The sequence below is a fragment of the Canis lupus genome, chromosome 5, assembly GCF_003254725.2.
Source record: "Canis lupus dingo isolate Sandy chromosome 5, ASM325472v2, whole genome shotgun sequence".
NCBI classification, from domain to species: Eukaryota; Metazoa; Chordata; class Mammalia; order Carnivora; family Canidae; genus Canis; species Canis lupus.
Window position 1 is genome coordinate 66,467,880 of NC_064247.1, and position 20,275 is coordinate 66,488,154.

General features: G+C 56.2%; 1 protein-coding gene and 1 long non-coding RNA gene across 2 annotated transcripts in view; one reads left to right on the forward strand and one right to left on the reverse strand.

Annotated features, from left to right (window-relative positions):
• Positions 1–9,893: 9,893 nt before the first annotated feature.
• FOXF1 (forkhead box F1) lies at positions 9,894–13,895 on the reverse strand. Its single transcript, XM_025427043.3, has 2 exons — positions 12,902–13,895; positions 9,894–11,430 (listed from the first exon to the last, which is right to left on the reverse strand). Exons 1-2 carry the CDS (start codon positions 13,893–13,895, stop codon positions 11,270–11,272), a joined length of 1,155 nt encoding a protein of 384 aa, XP_025282828.1. The 3' UTR covers positions 9,894–11,269.
• Positions 13,896–15,124: 1,229 nt separating this feature from the next.
• The window catches only part of LOC112646778 (uncharacterized), a 71,950-nt gene continuing 66,799 nt past the window's right edge, over positions 15,125–20,275 (forward strand). Inside the window, exon 1 of the long non-coding RNA XR_004816042.2 lies at positions 15,125–15,732. This is a non-coding gene — a long non-coding RNA (uncharacterized LOC112646778). The remainder of the gene's footprint in view (positions 15,733–20,275) is intronic.

The following is a 20,275-nucleotide window of genomic DNA, read 5'->3' on the forward strand; positions in this document are numbered from 1 at the left end:
ATACACAGCCTATGTTCCCTGGCCTGAGAAGCTGTGGCCCAGCCCCTGGGTGACTAGATTGGTGAACTAGGAGCAGTCCCTCCCATTTGGGATCTGAAAGTGTATGACCACACAATGAAAAAGCAAAACCTGAGGAGAAACCACTTAGCCAGTTTCTGGAAAACATGCAGTCCACATACTGGTGAATAAACAGAAAGCAGATCAACACAGGACCTTTGAAAGGCTGTGTCAGTACAGAAGGACCTGACCCATGAAGTGTGAAGGAAGAGCATGTATGAAAAGATTTGTTCCAAAAAAAAAAAAAAAAAAAGATTTGTTCCGTGAAACAAGTTCAAGGCCACATCTACTCTGTATTCCTGAAAAATTTGGGGAAACAATTTCCATGTTTCTCTGAAAAAGTTGAGTACATTTTTGCCCTTTTCTGCTCAGATCTCGAGCGGGATAAGATGCTTTTTAAATGTACAAATACATGGTGTGACATTGAAATTTATACTAGAAGATGTGATGTACAGAAGAAAGGAGTCCTCCAGCAAGAAGGCTAGAGAATGGGAGTCCAGGCTGCCACAGCCACTCAAACCCCCACTGCCAGAGGCAGCATGGAGCCTGGCCTGTAGTAAGGCACATGCGCCCTCTCTCAGAGGGGTGCCTCTCAAATGGGCACGTGTCAGAGTCCCCAGTCAGCTGGGGACCCTTGTAGGAATACCAGTACAGGAACCAGGTGATTTGAAGGCAATCTTAACCTGCTAAAAAGAGAATAAACTGGTAAGGAAAATACTCAGTTCTTAGAAATGAAGCAGACAGTCCAGCTGAAGGCAGATAGGAGCACATACAGTGAGTTGGAAGATCAAGGCATGTGATTGATTCTTTCTGACATCAGTGCAAAGGGAACAGAGAAGTGTGAAATGAAGGGAGAGGAGTTAAAACTTCCTTTAGCTGAAGAAAGATTTGACTTTTCAGTGACTTACTGAAACTTTTTAACACAGTAGCAACAAAAACTGTTAGGTACTTGAGAATATGCCTAATGAGCTGTTCAGGGCTCAGATGGATAAAACAATAAAACTTCCTGAAAAAAAAGGAAAGATCTGAGTAAAAGGACATGCTATGTTCCAGCTGGAGGAGTCCGGTATTCTAAAGGTAATAGTTCTCCCTGTAGTGAGACATAGTATCCCTGCCAGAACCCAGCAGTGTGTGTTCAGGGAGCTCCTGTGAGTGGGCAGTGAGTGAGCAGGAGCAAGGGAAGGGGCTTTGCCCTCGGAGGCCAGAACCTACAGCAGCATGCTCTCCATGAGTTTGTGCAGCAGTGAGGCAGAAGAAAGTTCTGAAGCAGGTGGGAAGCTGGGACAAAAGAGTGACTGCAGAAGGAGGAAGGTCTCCTGTAGGATGGAGTGAGACCTATCAGCTGCTGCTTCGAAGGATGCATACAGCACTCAGGTTCCTAAATCCTACTGCACATAGAGGTAAATTCCAGACGAGTTGGATATCTAAACAGGAATTATGAAAGAATTGGGGGATGATACAGGAGAATGTATTGTCCCATCTACAGTGTTGGGATAGGGAAGAGCATCATTTTAAAAAAAAAAAAGGACCCTGAATTTAAAGACTTTATTCCTTTACTCCCCCTCCCCCTTGGAATGTCAGATTTTGGCGGGGATGTCCACAGCAAGCTTTCTGAAGAATACTCCTGAGTAGTAAGAGCAACCAGTGCATTTTATGCAGTTATATAGTTGGTATTTTTTTTAATGCTGCCAAATGCAGCAAATAGCTTCTTAAACACTAGCTTATATAAGAATCTGGCCCGTGAGCCCAGCTGCCCCTGCCCTCCCACTCTCCCTGGGACCTGGGTAGTCATCCTCCAGACACCATGTGCCTCACTCCAGGCACCTCATCAGGGGAAGGAAACCTGTGCTGACACGGGACTGCAGGTAAGAAGGCTCAGGACAAATGTGCCCAAGAGGAGACCGCACACCTGAAGCCACAAGGAGTTGGCATGGGGCCACAGGATACTAGAGAGGGAGAGATGTCGGGGGAGAGCAGCAGAGAGAAGCGGTAACCAGGTCTAGCGGTGGTAAGCCTGAGGCCTGCATGCCACCCCAGCAGACCTCTTCAGGAGACCTTCATGCTGCACTTTAGGAACCAAGGCCAGATGGTCTTACTGGACCCTTGATCCTGGAGCTTTTTGTCTTTCTGCTGGAGGTGCAAAAATGAGGACTGCTTCCCTTTGCCACCTCTAATCTTCCTGGGGAACATTGTCCCATATTCTCATCTACATTACCCCATAGGCCCCAGGAAGCACCTGGCTTGCAGAGGACTCTTTGAAAATGTCTTCTGGGTCTCCACCCTCTGTTCCCTGAAGAAATAAGTGAGGGTTGCTATACTTCCCCTTTATCCAGGTTGACTCCAACCAGTGTTCCAAAAAGAATAGATATTCCTGAAACTTAAGGACCATGGACTCTAGTCATTTTTCAAAAACAATTTTTAGGGGGTTGGGGTCCCAGGGAAGCCTTCAAAATCAAGAACCCCATGCATAAAAGCAGGAGGAGGAGGCTATTGTGCAGGTGAACTTGAAGTCATTTCCCAACATCAGTCTTAATTGGGTGCAACCCATCTGACCCCTCCCTCCCTCTCCCCAACAGGTGAGGGAGAAGACTGCATCCTCAGCCTACACTGGCTTATGTTGTCTGCTGACACTTCCCTCCTGATAATAGCCCAGATTTATTTAGCTGTTTTATTAAGATTTTTAAAAGTAATCCTTGGGGTGTGAAGTCACAGCCCTGAGCTCGAGAGTCATCTGCTCTTACCTACCAGAGCCAGTTGACAGCCAGCCTGGTACCCACTATTGAGCTGTTTTAAATGCTGTGGAATTTGTAAAATGTGATCCCAAAGGTTTTTTGACACTCCTGTAGAGAGAGGGGATCTGTGCCCACCCCCTTGGCTCTGGGCTCTGGGACAGCCTGGTTAACAGAAGTGGCACTGGTGGCTTGTAGGAGGTGGCTAAGACCCTGGCCACTGCGGCCTTTTCTTAGAACACTGGCTCCTAGAGTCCAGCCACCGTGCTGTGAGGAAGCCCAGGCTGTCCCAGGCCAGACCCACTCAGAGAGAGACTAACATGACCGCCTCATCAGCTTTGTGGGTGCACTGCCTTGGAATTGGGTCCTCCAGCCCCAGCCGGGCTGTCTCCGCAGATGCCTCCTGATGCAGTGAGGGGGCTCTTTCCACTGAGCCCTGCCCAGACTGGTCAGGAGTGAAATGGATGATTTTTGATGCTTTATGTTTGGACAAGGGTGGTTATTAATCAGTTGCATAATTTCATTTATATCATGATTATTTATATATAAATTGTATTTATCCGTATTCATGAAGATAAAATCTAGAAACATTATATACATAGATAAGCAAATTCATAGTTTCCCCTAATCCTCAGTCCTTTTGGGGGGAGCTCCCTATTCACAGAACTGATAACAAAGTAGAGAGAGAGGAATCCACTTGCCCTTAGCCCCCAGCTGGTCAGCAGTGAGGCTGTCAAATTGTCACTGATTACAGACTAGGCCAGGGCAGTCTGTTGACTTCTGTGCCTATGGATTGCCTTCACCTTGTCATCAGGTAGACAGGGGTAGAAAACACCAGGGGCATTTTCTAGGAGAGGAATGGGAAAGATGTGGTTTCCCCAAGGCCCCACTGCACACCAAAGACACAGTGACACTTGGGCTCAGGCCTGTTGAGCAGCCTATGGGGGAACCTTGGATTCTGGCCCCCTGGGTGCTGTCCACTCTGTGCCGTGTCTTCCTGCTGCCATCACATCTGATCTGTATGTCACTAAGCAGCTTCCCCTGTTGCAAGCCTGTGGTGTGATGGGCACTGAGCCAGGTTGGCCTCCATTGCTTGAAGTGGCCAGTGTCTCCTGGCATTCGTAGGTGAGGAACCAGAGGCAGTGAGGTGTGATGGCTTGTTCCCAGTGTGTGGTGTGGCCCCTCTGGACACCTGCCCCTGTCCCCAGTGGGCCCCGACCACTTTGCCAGGCCTTGTCATCGTCCTGGGTTCTCACCAGAGACTGCCTGGGCGATCTTTCAAACAGGCTCACACTCCTGTTCCTCTGACAGGGCAGGATTCCTTCCTGTGAATGGAACCCTTTATTTTCAACATCCATAAATCACAAAGGTTAAAATGGGAGCTGACATGTGACCATGTAAAGTGGACGTTTTGCACTTTGGATGGCTTGGAAGCAATAAACTCAGGCCCTGAAGTGCTGAGTTATGAGCAAAACAAACATCCCTCCCCACCTCAGAGGATGAATTAACTCGTTCAACCTCCAGAAGAATGTACTGTTAAACTCCCATTTCCCAGGTGAGGAAGATGGGACAGGGGAGAAGCCTGTCCACCGGGGAAGTGCTGCTGGATCATCTTTTGGCCACCGTCAGGGCCTTGGGTAGCTGGAAGCCACAGCAGCTTGTGGGGACACCACAGAGAGATGATTTTGTGGCTGAGGAACGTGGTGATGAAGCTGTGCACACCAGGATTTGCGGTGAATCCAGCTGTGGCACGTCCCCGCTGTGTGTTCTCAGGTAAAATGCTTTCCCTCCCTGTGCCTTGGCTTCTTCACTGGTAAGCCCTTCAAAGGCTTTAAGTTCACTTTGGCTGCACAGCAGTGCTCTGAGAGACGTACTTCTACCAACATCTCCGCGGATGGGGAAGCGGAGGCACGGGGAGAAGCCCTGCCTGAGCTCTCCTAGCCGGGACGTTAGTTAACTCGGGTCCTCTGACTCCTGCTCTCTCAACTACAACCTCTGATATCTGCTTCTCAGGAGCCCTGGGGTCTGTGTGTACAGGGACATCTTTGGGGACCAACGGCTGTCTCGGGACAGGGTTTGAAGTGATGTTTGCTTCCCTCTTTTCACTTTTCCAAGGTTTTATTTTAAATAAGCAGTATCATTTGTATAATTAGAGAAAGGCTAAATTGATCTATCTAGGTGCCCCTTAACAAAGATCAAATGGTGTGAATCTTCAAAATCAGGTTCATCTGTGCACACATCTGTCCACGTTCCAGTGAAACCTGTTTTCCTCGGGTTTATTGGGAAGTTGGCTGTTGGTCCAACACAAGCCCTGCACGGCGGACAGCAGGTGGCGCTGCTACCTTATGGAGAAACCGCCAAGGGTGCACTTCCTGGAGTGGGTCAGCTGCAGGGAGCTGCCTCCTCTCCCAAAGAGAGTCCCCTCTCCCCGGGGAAGGCATCGCGGTGAAGGCTTCCGGAGAGTGAACTGGCACCTCGCTGCTCATGCCTGCTGCCACCTTGCCAGGCCCTGACCATCTGGACAGAGATGGTGCAGCTGTCCTTGTGTCACACAAGCTATGGCCATGTCAAGGTGTTGCAGGACCCAGACACGTGTGCTGATCGGTGGCTCGCCCTGGGGTCATTTCCAAATACAAAAACAGTTTGCCCTTTTTTAGGGGACGTCTGAGGACCTGGCATGCTTCCCTGTGGCCACAGGCCCTAGACACAATAGGACGCATGGCCCATGTCCCCTCCATGGTGTGGTAGTTTCAATAAGATGCCTGGAGAGGCTAGTCACCATTGCTTTTCCCCAGACCACTGTTCCGAAACCACAGGGTATGGCCTGCACCTTTTCTGTGTCCCCCACAGAAAGGCTATGCTCTAAGAGTTGGAGGGAGCCCCTTGCTGATCGTGCTTATGCTGGGGCTTTCTGCCTCTGTTCGGGGCCCAGGGTTGCCCTGGCCTTGGTGACGTCTCTCCAGCGTGTCGACACAACCCCATGGTTCCTGGTGCTGCAAACTGTGCCTTAGTCTGTTGACCCATGATGACTGGGGTGTGTGTACCACTGAGTCTAGCCCCTTGCAATGGCAGACATGGAGGTACTCAGCATCCATGGTGGTTCTCTCCCTGTCACACTTGGAGACATCCTCTGCCCGTTCTCAAAGCACATGTGTCAACATTGACAAGGGCCGTGATTTGTCTCAGTCCTGAGATCCATCTGTGTACCCTTGTAAATGGATATGGTTTGTCTGCTGGAGATGCCCAGCAAAGGCCTTTCTCCTTGAAATGGCCCAGGGTTTGGACATGTTGATGCCCAGAAGATTCCAGAAGCAAAGGGAGGAAGCACAGCCCCACAGGCTACCCTAGCTGCCCTCTCTTGCCTTGAGTTTCAGCTTTCATTTGAGCTTTTCTCTGCTGGACTAAGGGGGCCCAAGGAAGTGAGGGGGGCTTCCGGTGGGGAGGGGCGTGGGGGGACTGAGGTCTGGTGTGCCAGAGAAGGTAGATGTCAGGGATGTGAGCTGAGGCTGCTGGCTCAGGCAGGGGTGATAAGAGGCCCTGTGTTCAGAGACCCCAGCAGAAGCTGCTCATGGACAGTTTGCCGCTTTTCACTAGGCCTGGTGGCTGGAGGAAAGTGGGTGACCAGGAGCCAGGAAGCGCAGTGCTTTAGGGATGTGGGCTTTGGGTCTGTGTCCAAATACCAGCTCTTATTTGCAGTGTCTGGAGCAAGCCCCCTCACTTGTCCGTGCTCAGTTTCTGTCTCTGGAAGGCAGGAGTAGTCCTAGGACCTCCCTAAGGGAATCCCAAGAAGGGCTGGAGTGTGTGTGGGACGAGGGCTTGCCAGGGCAGCAAGCAGCATGCCTTGTGAACGTGAACGTCGGCTTGCCTGGGCTCTGCAGGTCTGTCAGCTGGTGGTCGGGAGGGGGCAGCAGAGGCCAGGCTGAGCCGCCTCCACCGGGCCTTTCTCAGGAGCCCAGAGAACACTGCAGGAGAGACTTCAAACTCCACTCACCAGGACCCCTGGAAATCTATGAAGACTGGAGTCCCGGGTCCCACCTCCAGAGAGTCGAATCAAGTAGTTCCCAGCACGACTCCCGCCCCCCAGTCTGCAGTGTCAGCAGACACCTCAAGTGTTTCCTATGAGGGCGGTTCCACACTGAGAATCCCCGTGAGAAGTGAAGTCCTTGGGCTCAAGGGTCATCTGGCCTGGAAGTTAGGAGGGTCTCCCTGGGAAGGGAGGAGAGTCCATGCAGGCGCAGCGTGCTAGAAGATGGGGAGCTCACTGGCTCCCAGACTGCTCATTGGAAACCCCCAAGTCTAGGGCCTTGTGAAGTATGGAATCTTGCATCTTGAATGGCATCCACCGCCCCCCCCCCCCCGCTACACACACACACACACACACACACACATACACTCAGGCAGATCTCTAGGGAAGCAGGGTGAGACGTGTGGATCTTGTGGCCACTCCTGTGTGTGTACCGCAGAGCTCCTGAGGAGCCTCACCCCTGAACCACTGCCCTTCGTAGGTCAGGACGATGGTATTATTACAGATGAGGAAACAGGCTCAGAGGTCATAGGGCGTGCTCAGGTTCGGTGGTGGCAGGACATCCACTACCTCTGGGTTAGCTGCCGGCTCGTGGGCGCCTGGAAGGTAGGGAGCCAGGCCTCTGTACACTGCTACTCCCATCCTTTTCCCCAGCTCTCCAGCCCCAAAGGGAAAAGAAAACTGGGACAGATGGGCTTTGACGGGCCAGGCACCTTCCCATCAGAAGCACATACCCTGAGTGCCTTCCGGCCAGATGTGGACCAGAGGTGGGTGAGAGGGAGGGGGTGAGCTCCATGGGGTGGGGGCTAGCTGGGCCTGCAGTTCTTCCCGCTTGGGACTGGGAGCCGGGAGGATGCCAAGACACTCCTGCTGCAATGGCCCAGCGGCTAAGGCTGGGTGCGCCCAGGATGTCCACCCCCTCCCCGAGTAGAACCCCGGAGTCCCTGGGATGTGTAATCCACAAACAGAAACCCTATGATATGACTCTTGCCACTTTCCACCTCCAGGTATTTTATTACTTAAGAGGATTCATACACTTAGGGTAGCTTGGCTGCATTGTTCCAAGACAACCCCCTCCCAGGTATGCGCAGAGGTTCTTAAATTAATTCTACCTAGAATGCCCCTGTGCCAGAATGATACCCATTTATGCACATAGCATGTGTGGGTTTGCAACAGACTCTGAAACACCTTTACATTTTTAGGATTGTAACTTGCATATGCACAGCATGCTTTTGTGGGGGTGCACCACAGTGGGAGCTCCAGGTACTGGCCCCTGTGCGAAGCAGGGATGAGATGGGCCGGGAGCAGACACAACTCAAGCACTCTGGTTTCCGAGGGCACCAGTAGCAACAGCAGCGGCGTGCAGTCTTGAACATGGGTCCCGATGCAGTTTTGCCTGCAGTATTCAGGCCCTCTCTGAGCCAACCTTTTCTCCCGGGAAAGGCTCTTCTCGCATCCCCAGGCTCTGGGGCAGACCGGGAGACAGAGGCCAGGCCCTGCCTGGGGCTCCCTGGCCGGTTTTCCTGCACCGGCCCGTCTTCGTGCCTCCCACACAGCCGGCCAGGATGTGGGAGCAGTAGGAGAGCCCGCTGAGACGCAGGTGCGGCCAAGGAGATGAGCAGGAAGCCCGGGCTCACCGCCCCAGACTCCGATCCAGCCACCAAAGCCAATCACAGCCTGCGCACAAGGCATCTCTGGCACACCAAGGGGCCAAAGGAGCGGGTGCAGACGCAGACGGAGGCTGGAGAAGTTGCTGGAGACTGGGGAGGGTGCCGGTTGAGCTGGCATTGGATTTCTCCTCATCAACCCCACTTACCAGAGCCTCAGTCCTAATTGGGGTGCAGTTTCCGTGGCCGGGGAGGGAGGATGAGGCCCACTCTTGCCTGTGGAGGTTGCCCGGTTCCAAGCGCAGCGCACTTTCCGTGCTGGAGGCCTGGGGGATTTTCTCTGGCCTGGTTTTCCTGAGCACTGGTGGGATGCGGTGGTGGCCTCCACCCCAGGAGGACAGTGCCTTCTCCCCTTGCTGCCAATGTGCTCCCGGAGTGCAGGGCCAGGCGCATGCCAGCGACAGCGGCTGCGCCCAGGGAGAACTGCCGCCCGACGCTTCGGCCCACCAGAGCCCCCAGGGATGGAGTCACCGGCCTTTTCCTGTACCCTTTATCTTGCTTTTATAGACAGCGGTTAGTTTGGGACATTAATTGCCTGGGCGAGTTTGATAATTTTGATGTAACAGAGCACTGGAGAAATTACCCTCATGTCCAAAATGTCAAATTTGAGAAGAACCAGGTTCAGAGGCTTGCGACCCCACGACGCGGAGAAACTGCGGTGGGTCCTGAATGGGCGCACCGACAATGTGACTTTACTGTGTTTGTTTTCTTAGGTAGGCGGGAATTGGAATAGAAGGAGGGTGGTCGGGTTGGAGATGCAGGTTTTAGACAGTGTTCCCCCACCCCATTTTCAGGAAAGTGTTCCTGAATGGAAATGTTTTTGTCACCTTGCTTTCCCACCAATGGTTCTTTTCTCGCTTAAATTCTACTCAGTTCTAAGTTGGGGAAAACCAAGTATAGGGCACCAAAAACAAACAAACAAAAACCCACAAAAAAACCCTCAAAAAACAAAAACAAAAAACAAACTCCACATACAAAAAAGTTAAAGTTTCACAATTTATAACAGCTAGAATATGGAAACAGTAAAGCCTGAAACTCCAAATAAACTCCCATTGGTGGCAAAAAAAAAAAAGGTAAAAAAAATCATCTATATTCTTATATCTATATGGTTTTCCCTGGAGGAAAGAGGGACAAGTTTTTCTTTCAACATCTGATTATTTCTTTAAAACAAGAAATGACATTTAGAGGGGCAGAGGGCTCTTCTTAAAAAACAGAAGCCAAGAAAAATAGTTACGCATGTCCAAATTTCACTTCAGCGGGAAGTGAAGGATGGAAAGAGGAGGATTAGCAAAAAAGAGACACAAAAAAGAAAAAAGTATTCAAAATAACCCATATTTTACATATAAAACAAGTCTAGAGATCCCAAGCTGGTTTCTGTGTATATTTTGGGGTTTGGAAGATACTCCGCAATCCCAATCCCAATAAAATACTCATGCGATTTTATTTCTAGTTGATACAATGTTAAAGGCCATGTACAAATGTTATACATTTTTATTTTTGTTCTTTTTTTTAGGAAAAAATACACAAAAGGCAAAACATCCTCAAATTGTCATTTTATACAGTGCAGAAGGAAATTTGAAATACGTGTCACAAATGCTGCACCCCAGCAGCCAAATACTAAAAAAAAGGGGGTAGTCCTTCATTTTATATATATATTTATATAAACATATGGAAATTTGTTTTTACACAGATCGGACTTTGTTTCAAATTTACAATGGTTCTCTAAAAAAAAAAAATTCTACGCGGCAAATATTGCCAACAAAGTTACACCATTAATACTGATAAACGGAGGAGCCTATGCGGTGTTTCGATTATTAGGGAAAGAAAGTAGAATAAATAACAGGATGAGCCTTGCTATAGTTTAAAAAAGTGCCTTAACCTTTCTGCGTCGCCGCAATCCTGAATTCGTGCGCTCACCGGCCTTCCCTGCCCCCGCGCCGCGCTGTGTTCCCCTCGCTCTCACACCAGCACGTTTTTTTACAGTAGAGATCGGGAGACAGTCGGGTCTTGTGAGAAAAACACCCGCCAAAAGAGTCAAAATGCAATTCGAAACAAAACCAAAAAGGACTGTAGAGAAGACAGAGGAGGGCTGAGGGGACGGCAGAGGCCCGGGGAGCCCCTGCTTCTGGGCTCCTTCTAGTTTCCTTTTGTAAGACGAACAGTGGCTTCAGAAATGCAAGTCCGCACAAAGATCCACCTGTGGTTGCTGGAGGGCTTCTGAGATGGGGAGGAAGACGTGATTTCTTGCCCCCCCTTCCCTGCAAAACACGGCTCTAAGAGGAGACTTGCGCATTCCAAGACATTCTTTCCAAAAAAAAAAAATTAAAAATTAAAAGATAAATACTCAACCAAAAAATAAAAGTATTTGATAATGATGGTCTCACATGTTTGCCTTTCTTCTGAAAACCTTCCCCCACTTTTGCCATTGGAGGGAAGGCGGGGAGAGGCCTCAGCAGAATTCTTGTTTGGATGTCGAGGGTTTCCCCCAATACAGCACCTTCTCAGCCGGCTTCCACTGGATCGAAAATAGATACTTCTACCAACAGCTGTAGTCAGAGCAGGCCCCACAGCCACCATTTGTTAATTTTTTGAAGGAGTGTGGGAGGAGGTGCTGACCACCAAGCTGGGTCTTTGCCTTGGGGATTCCTTTCCAAATAATCCGGGTGGGTAGGGGTCAAACCCTTGTCTTCTGCCTACGGTTATACCTCAAGAATAAAGCAGTTTCTTGCGATGGGTTCCGGGGGTCCCCGAGCCAGGCCGCCCGTGCCTGGAGGGCCCCGCCAGCTGCGGCCTCACATCACGCAGGGCTTGATGTCTTGGTAGGTGACCTGCTGGTGGTAGTAGGAGCCACTGCCCGCCGAGTGCATGGATGAGGACGCCATGGTGTTGAAGGAGAAGACGAACTCCTTGCGGTCACACATGCCGGGAGACTGGGAGTGATACCTCGGGATGCCTGCGAAGGAGGCAACGGGAGGGCAGGGAGCAGAGTTAGGGTGGGCGCCCCCGGCTCCGGCGGAGAAGCAGCGCTCCCCGGCTCCGGCGCACGGGCCCGCTGCCTCCCTACGCCCCACCGAGGTGCCAGACTCCCGGAGTTCCGGCCTCGGGCGGGGCCGGGCGGCCCCGGATTTCGGGCCCTGGGCTCTGTGCTCCAGCAGAAGATCCCAGGACCCCAGGGATGACCCCTGCTCCTGGGTGCCTGCGGCGTGGGCCTCTCCTGCCTCAGGCACCAAGCTCCAGGCTGGGGCTTCCTGAAGCCCCAAGAGGAAGGGGTAGGGGGCTGCCAAGGGCCAGCAGACCTCAAGGAGAGCCGGCCTCCACCTCCAGGGCCAGCCCAAGGCCTGTGCCTAGGGCTGGGGCACTCACCTCCCAACCCCGAAGCCTGCGGAGGCCCCGGTAGGGCTGGAGGCTTCTCCAGGGGGAAAGGCCCCTTGGAGAACAGCCGTCTCCCCCTCCGCCAGGGGGTGGAGAGGCAGCCCCAGCCGCTGGGAGTCTGAAGCAGCCCAAACAGGGAGATCCCCGTGGAGAGGGGGCCCTCCAACCTCCAGGCCGGCTCCTGCCTCCCGCGGGAGGCTGACAGCTGAGCCCTGACAGGCCTTGCTTAGCCCTTCCGAGCTCTTTCCAGAACCGGGCCCAGAGACGCTGGTGGGTGCTGAGAGGAGAGTGCTGGAGGGGAGCCTTTCCTGCCTGGTCCTTCTCAGAGGAGTGGGGAGGAGTGTACCTGGGGAACCGAAAGCCTGGATCCTCAGAAACAAAGAGTCTGTGGGGCCTGCACCTCTCACTCTTGCTCTGGGCCTGGTCACAGTCCCTCTCTGCCCCTGTCACCACAAAATGTCCCCCAACTCGACCTCCCCACGGCCAGGCCTGGTTCCCTGGGAGGCTGGGGTGCCGGGCCTCTGAGCACCCAGCCCAGGCAGCTCTGGGCCTAACGCTCTTTTTCTGCCCAGGCAGCCTTCCGGTGGTGGCGAATATAGGGGAGGCCCAGCCAGCTGGCCAGGGCTGGGCTCTGGCTCCATCCTGGGAACTTGATGAGGTGTGAGGGGCTAAAGATTTAGAGGGATGTGGAATATCGGGGGCCGAGCCTTTTTGGTGAGGAAGGGGCCTACTTGGGCAGGCTGGGGGCTACCAGCAGCTGGAAGTTGGAACTGAAAAGGTGAAACAATTATCTTGCTCCAAATCTGCCCTCCCCTCTCACTGCACTCACCCCGCAGAGGGGGGCATGCGAGGCTGAGAGACACTCCGGAGAGCTGGTGACCTCCGGAAGCAGCGGGGCTGGCACCCCACAGGAGTGGCATCAAGCTCTCGCCCAGGGCGGTCAGTGGGTGGGGGTGGGGGTGGGGGTGGGGGTGGGGGCCCGGTTCAGCACCCAACTCTGACAGACGTCGGAGTCCCCCAGGCCTAGGGCAGCCCGGGTCTCCCCCACTCACCTTGCAGGTCGGCTGGGGCGTTGTGACTGTTCTGGTGTAGATACGGCTGGTCCAGGGAGTGCGTGGAGAGGCTGCCAGACAGGGGGTTGGCTGCGGGGTTGCAGGGGGACAGGGGCTGCTGCTTGATGTAGGAGGCGCCGCTGTTGAGCGCCGCGGAGGCCGAGGGCGGCCAGGCGGCCGTGGAGCCCGAGTAGACGGCGTGGGGCTCCATGACCCCGCTGGCGGCGGCGGGCAGCAGCGGGGAGGCGGGCACTGAGCTGTCGTGGTGCGGGTACTCGCCGGCCGCCGCGCCGCCGCAGCTGCCCATGTACGAGTGGCCGCCGTTGGCGGGCAGGTGTGGCACCGAGTGGCTGGGCAGAGCCATGCCGTCCACGTTGGCCGGCAAGTGGCCGTTCATCATGCCCAGGCCGCTCTCCAGCGCCAGGCTGTTGGGCGGGCAGGAGAGGCCGCCGGCGGAGCCCTGGAAGCCGTAGGTGTCCGGGAGGTGGTTGAAGCCCAGCCCGTTCATCATGCTGTACATGGGCTTGAGCGCCTGGCATTTCCTTCGGAAGCCGCGGGGCCGCCGCCGAAAGGAGCCCTCCTCGAACATGAACTCGCTGGCCGGGTCGATGGTCCAGTAGTGGCCCTTGCCGGGCCGCCCGAGGCCCTTGGGCAGCTTGATGAAGCACTCGTTGAGCGAGAGGTTGTGGCGCACCGAGTTCTTCCAGCCCTGGTAGGAGCCGCGGAAGAAGGGGAAGCGGCTCTGCAGGAACTGGTAGATCTCGCTGAGCGTCAGGCGCTTGGTGGGCGAGCTCTGGATGGCCATGACGATGAGCGCGATGTACGAGTAGGGCGGCTTCTCGGGGCGCCGGATGCCCGCGTTGGTCTTCTTGGCCTTGGCCGGCCCGGACGCCGCGGGGTCCATGGCCGCGCCGCCTCCCCCGCCGCCCCCGCCGCCGCCGCCGCCGCCGCCGCCGCCGTGCGGTGGCTGCTGCTTCTCGGGCGCCGAAGACATCGGGTGGCTGCTGCCGCCGCCGCCGCTGCCGCCGCTGCTCTGCGCCGCCGACCGGCCGGGAGGAGGAGGAGGAGGAGGAGGAGGAAGAGGAGGGGGGGGCGGAGGGCGGGGGGGAGGGGGCTGCGCGCGCGGGGCCGGCTGCTCCTCTGCCGTCATCCGCGGCCCCTGCGCGCGGCGGGGCTCGGCGCGCCCGCCCTCCCCCGCCCGTCCGCCCCGAGGAGCCGCGGGAGCGGCCGGCGGGTGGCGCGGACCCCCCTCGCCCCGGCTCCCTCCCCCCGCCTCCCGCGCCCTCGCCCTCGCCCTCTCTCCTCCCTCTTTCCCTCTCGCCCTCCCACTGGGGAAGGAGCCGAGCGGAGGCTCAGGGCAGCCTCGGTGCAGCCCTGCGGCCCCGGCCGAGGCCGCGAGGCCGCCCCCCGCCCCCCCACCCCCCCCGCCCCGCCCCGCCCCCGCCGCCGAGCTCGGGGGGCGGGGAGCAGCGCCTCCGGGGCCGAGGCCGTGCGCCCCCGCGGGCTGCGGCGCTGGGCCCCCGCCCCCCGCGGCGCTCGGCCCCGCCGCTGCAGCCAGGCCGCCGCGCCTGCAGCTCCCCTCCGCGGCGTCGCGCGGGCCGCCCGGGACCCTCCGGGAGTCCCCTCCTCCCTCCCCCCGCCCGCGGCGGTGGGCGCTTAAAGGGCCCCCACCCTCGCCGCCCGGGGCCGCCGGCAGCGCCGCCCCGCCTCCACCAACCTGGCCAGCAAGTGTGACTGCGCCCGGGCCGCGGCTCAGCCCCGCGCCGCGCAGGCCCCCGCCTTCCCGGCCCCGAGGCGCGGGCGCCCGAGGCCCTGCCCGGCGCGCACAGCCCGCGGCCACCGCGGCCACCCCGGCTGGGCCACCGGTCCCCGCGGCCGCGGGCGTACGTGCCCGGGAGGGACCGCCTACCCGCTCTCCCCGCCCCGGGGAGGACTGCGTTGCGCCCGGGACGTTTTGGACTCGCCCAGAAGCGCGCGAGCAGGCGGGCCGCCGCGGGAGCCGAGCGCGGGCGGAAAACGAAAGCTCGGGGCGGGTCGCGGCCGCTTCGTGCGGGCGCCGCGGGCCGAGCGGGGGCGAGTGAGACCCGCGGGCTCGGCGGGACCCCGGCCGCACAGGCTTCCCGGAGCCGCGGGGCCGCTCCCCCGCTCGTGCATGCACTCCCGCGCACGCCCGCAAGCCTCGGTGCACGTGCACACCTCGCAAAATGCGAAGACCCCCCAGTGCACACTCGCGCCCCTGCGTGCGTTCCCCCGCACGCGCACAGCTCGCTCAGGCACGCGCGTGCCCAAGGGCGCGCCCCACTCGCGCACGGACAGTAGGCCCCCCAGGAGCGGATTCGCACCCACTCCCACCCGCCTTCCGATCTGAACCCGCATGCTGCCCAGGGGCCCCCCCCAACACACACTGGCACAGGCTTAAAATCCGCCCCTTTGGCCCCGCAGCTCCGGTGTCCCCACTTTCCAAGAACAGGTTCCGATTCCTCATAGATGGTAGAGGCCCTGGCAGGAAGTTTATACGGCTCAACGTAAACACGTTCTGGGGGATTCTTTAATAATAATAATAGAGAATTCCGCGTGCGCGGGGGGAGTTGGCCTAATGCCCCTGTGGGCTCGGCCTGCCGCCGCCGCGGGGCCTCTGACACTGCGCGCCAGGCCAGGTTCCGGAAAGCAGCCTGCGCGGGTGGGAGCGCAGGCCCCGGAGGCCCTCGCGCCGGGCGGTCGGAGCCGGGAGCTCGCGCGCTCGCCTCGCCTCGCCTCGCCTCCCCTCGCAGGACCGGGGCGCCGGCGCGGGACCGCACCGAGCGGAGCGCAAGGCGGCCAGAGGCACCCAGGTGAGTGCCGTTCGCGCGCTAACTGCGGGGCACCCAGCCCAGCCTCTCCGGGCCGCTGTAGGGAGGAGACGGCTGTTCTCCAGGGTCGCAAAGACCAGCCTGGACGCGTTGCGCCGGCGGGAGCCGGGACCAGAAACGGATTCCCGGAGCGCCGGGAGGCTCGGACTGAGCCCGCCCCGCGGCGCTTTTCAAAGCCCACCGTCCTCTCCTCTCGGGTTTCCTTGGCGTCCTCGACCCCGCGGTCCCCCCTCCTCGCTCAGACGCCTCCAGCCTCGGCGGTAGACGCCTCGTCGCCTTCGGGGCGCCTGGCACGTCCGTGTGAGGAGCTGGGGGGCTCGCAGGAGTAGCGTGCCCAGCGGTCCCCGCCTTCCCAGGCCGAGGGGCGCCTTCCCCGCGCAGCGCTGCCGCCGGGCTCCGCGGCCTGGGGACAGGGTGTGTGGCCCTACCTTCGCGCAGGTGGAGGCGCGACGGCAGACCCACCCCCACCCCCCGCAGCCCAGCCAGCACGCACACACCCAGAGCCCCCGAGCTCCGCACAGCCTCCAGTGCATCCTCCCGGCGAACACCCCTCACGCAGCTCGGGAGCCCCAACTCTCCCCCGAAAGCACAGGCCTGCCCACCGCAGAGGACACGCTTTGCGTTAAGTGCACACACTCCTGCACTGCGTGTTCACCCACGCACAGCCGCTGCATTCACGCCTACACGTTCACGCACACATTCTTACATTCTCTCTCTCTCTCTCTCTCTCTTTTTTTTTTTTTTTTTTTTTTTGGCCAAACGGCAGCTGCAGGCTAGGAGGCCCTGGCGTTGCCGGGAGAGGGAAGTTCCCGAGAAGGGGTCGCTACCGCCAGCTGCTGGGAGCACATCTGGCGTTTAGTAGAAAGGCCAGCGGGAGAGGCTGCCCCACTCTCCAGCCTAAGGATGCCGCCGTGCCCTGTGGCTCCCAGAAAGCGATAGTAATGCCTGTTTCTCTGATGGGGCACCTTCAAAGTGAGGGGGCTCTATAGAACATAGAATGGGGGAGGCTTCTTCCAACAGCCCCTTCCTTTTTGGGTCCTCTCTACTCGGAAGGGGGCCGCAGATGCCATCTTTGGCTGAGCCCCCCCCCCATCACTTCCTCCCTTCAGGTCTTTCACTGGCTCTCAAGGGGGCCCCTGTGTGTTTTGGGGTGGGAGAGCTTCTGCCTTCCTGGAGAGGAAGTGTGGAGTCAGGGCCCCACCTGGCCTCCACTTAACCCTCACGCTCTGACAGCAAACCAGGCTTTGCAGGGAAAGGGCAGCAGTTACCTTGCCCAAGGAGAGGGGGCCTCGTGGCCTGGATCCTCAGCAATGTGCCAGACAGAGGCTCTTCCCAACTCCTAATCTCCACCCAGGAAGGAGGTAAAGGTGGGAGTGTGAGAAGGAGAGGAGGGGAAATGAGCTCCCAGCTCTAGTTTGGAGGGGACCCCCCCTTCAATTCTAGGAAAAACCACATCCATAGCAAAAGGGCTTTTGTGTATGCCCGCGAGACAGGCTCTCAGCTCTTAAGATGCCTGGAGAAGTCTCACTTGATCTTGCATTTTGAGATGGGGAAACTGAGGCCCACCAAGGACCTGGCCTGGGTCAACCAGCACTGCCAGGCGAACACCTATCTTTTCTCTCTACCTCCAAGGACAGACTCGTTGCATTTGACCCTCCCCCAGAAGCTTCAATACAGGTGGAGGGCAGAGAGAGTCTAGGAAAGCTTCTGTGGCCCCCCGAAGCCCCTGGCTTCCCAGGCGCATAGAGGCCCTTTGGAGAGCAGGTGATAAAATAGTAACAGCCGTCACAGACACGGTGCCATTAATAGGTCTTCTCAACCGCTGGCTGCGCCAAGTGCTGATGCCGCCTTATCAACACCCCTCGGATGTTCTTAACCTTTCCATGGGCTGTGAATCCCTTTGACAGACTATTGAAAACTAGATCCTCTCCACCCTCCCACCCACATACCTGCACATACCTGTGCCATTCACAGAATGATTTTCAAGTTCTCACCAAACACCTGGAGCCTGTCCATGAACCCATTACCTCCCATCTGTGAACCCAGGACCCAGGTTAGATGCCCCGAAGATATTTGTTTAATCTTCACAGAAGCTCCTAGGAGGTCAGTGTTATCCCTCCCTTTACAGATGGTCACTCCGCCCTGGTTATCCCACACCCTGGGCCATCCTGCAGAGCCAAGATGCAAATCCAGATCTGACTGCAGAACCAGCATTTAAGCCACAGGGCGAGCGGGGGTCTGCAACGGAAAAGGAGGCAGAGACCCTCTGTCCGCATACTGGGAATTGTCGTGGTCCAGATTTGAATCCAGCATTTACCACACAGGGATAAGCTATTTGTGCCTTAGTTTCTTTTGGTGTGGGGCAGTGACTGTTGGTTGATTTTTAATACCTTTATTAAGATATAACAGACATGTAATATTGTGTAAATTTAAATCATACAGTATATTGATTGAATACATTTACGTGTTGCAAAAAAACGAACCCGATCACAACCATGCATTCCTCCCTGCCACCTCTGTCACGTGGTTACCGTTTCTTTTGTGTGTGAGAGCATTTAAGATCTACTGTCTTAGCAACATTTAAATATATGATAAGTATTATTAGCTAATCATCATGCTGTGCACCTTAGTTTTTCATCTAAAAGGAACTAAAATAATGGCACCTATTTCTCGGGGCCATTGTGAGCATTGGGTAAGAGTGTGTGGAGAAAGGCTATCATAGAGACAGAAACCATCAGACCCAGGGGCCCAGCTTATGGGACCGACGGAAAAAATATAGACGGGGATATGGGTAGTTTTTTGCTCTTAGCTTAAAGATCCTTAAGGACACCCCTCCCATCCCAAATCAAATCTGCGCCCCAGCTTTGGCCCCAGGAATCCTAAATTGGTGGGGGGGAGCGTGTAAAAACAGACACGCCTGCCATGTCTCCCACTCCCCAAGCCCAAGGTATTTTTACTGGCTAATTGCTTAAGTGAAGCCGCCCCGGCGGAGAGTGCGCCGTAACCCGAGCAGGGAACCAGATCCAGCTCGGATTGTGCCGGCCGGCCCAGCGGGAGGGGGCGGAGGCGAAGGCGGCAGCCGACCACCCACGGAGAGGGCAGCCGCCCTGTCCCCCACTATCCCTGCTCTGCATTAGCGTGGGGCCTGAGCCTCCCCTGTCCCTGCTCCCTCAAACCCCTTCCAGGCGTTGTCCAAAGACAACACAAGGTAGGGCAGGCTGGGCCCCAGACCTGAGGTGGGCTCCGGGCACTTAGGGAAGCCTCATGGCCTAGGAGAGTCAGTAGGGAGGCCCGGAGTGGGGAGTGGCGGCGGGGTATCTGTGGGTGAAAATGTGGCCCTGGAGACAGGGGACTGTGGAGAGAAATGTCAGGGTCAGGAGACAGGGCATCGCCCCTTCCCTGGGTTATATAGGATGACTTGTGCACAAAATACGTGGTATGTTTCTCTGCAGATGCCAGATGTGCACACATATCATGCATGCCAACATGTAGAATATTGTCCAGACATAGGGGCACCTGGCTACCTCAGCCCGTAGAGCATGTGACTCTTGATCTCAGAGTCATGAGTTTGAGCCCCATGTTGGGCATGGAGTTTACTTAAAAAAAAAGAGAGAGAGAAAAAAAACCTGCAAGAAATAGAGAGGCACAGAGTAGGGTAAGGCGAAGTCCGTGCTGGCATGTCCTCTGGGCACTACAGTGTCAGGCAGGTGTATAAGATCAGGTCTCTGTGCACAGAACGGGGTGAGGTGTGTACATCTAACTCGTTTCTGTGCTGAACATCACAGGATGTGAGTGCGGTGCGGTAGCCTCCCGTGTAACTAATATTGTAAGATTCAATCAGTAGAACTCGTTATGTGTGTAGAATATTCGAGTACACTATGAGGTGTTCCATATACAGACAATTATAAATGTGTATAGCATAGCACATTGCACACAGAGAACAGTCTAAGGACATATACGATGTAATGGGTTCCAGACACGGAACATTATAGGCTCTTTGGACCATATGATACAGAATTACATAGACTGCTGTAGGTGTGCATGTGCTCTACTGGGTTATGTACACGAACATTGTAAGATGTGTACACTTTGATGCCTGTGGGCACAGATTATCTTGGGAGAGTTGTTGGTGCGACATTCGCAGTTCGTCCTAGGGACAGCATATCACAAGGAGTTGCAGCAGGCAGTGTGTTTCCGCAGAGTGCAAATAGGTAAACGGACAGACAGACATCAGGGGGTTCGAGTGTGATCAACACGCAGAAAAATCCTGCAGTGCTCACACCACTAACGCTGTGTGCCTGGGTGCCCCGGCCAGTCACTAGCTCATGAGACCATAACCCTGGAAGGTGATTCGCTCATCTCAGGTCCCAGGGAAATGAAGTGACTCTCCTACTTTACTTTTCTGGCGATAGAGTGACTTTTACGCACTTTGTCATGCTGGCAAAGGTGAGTGGTTCTTGGACTGGACTGGAGACGTGGGGACAAAGTGCTTCTGTGTTTGTCACAGAGAAGCTGTGAGCTCAGG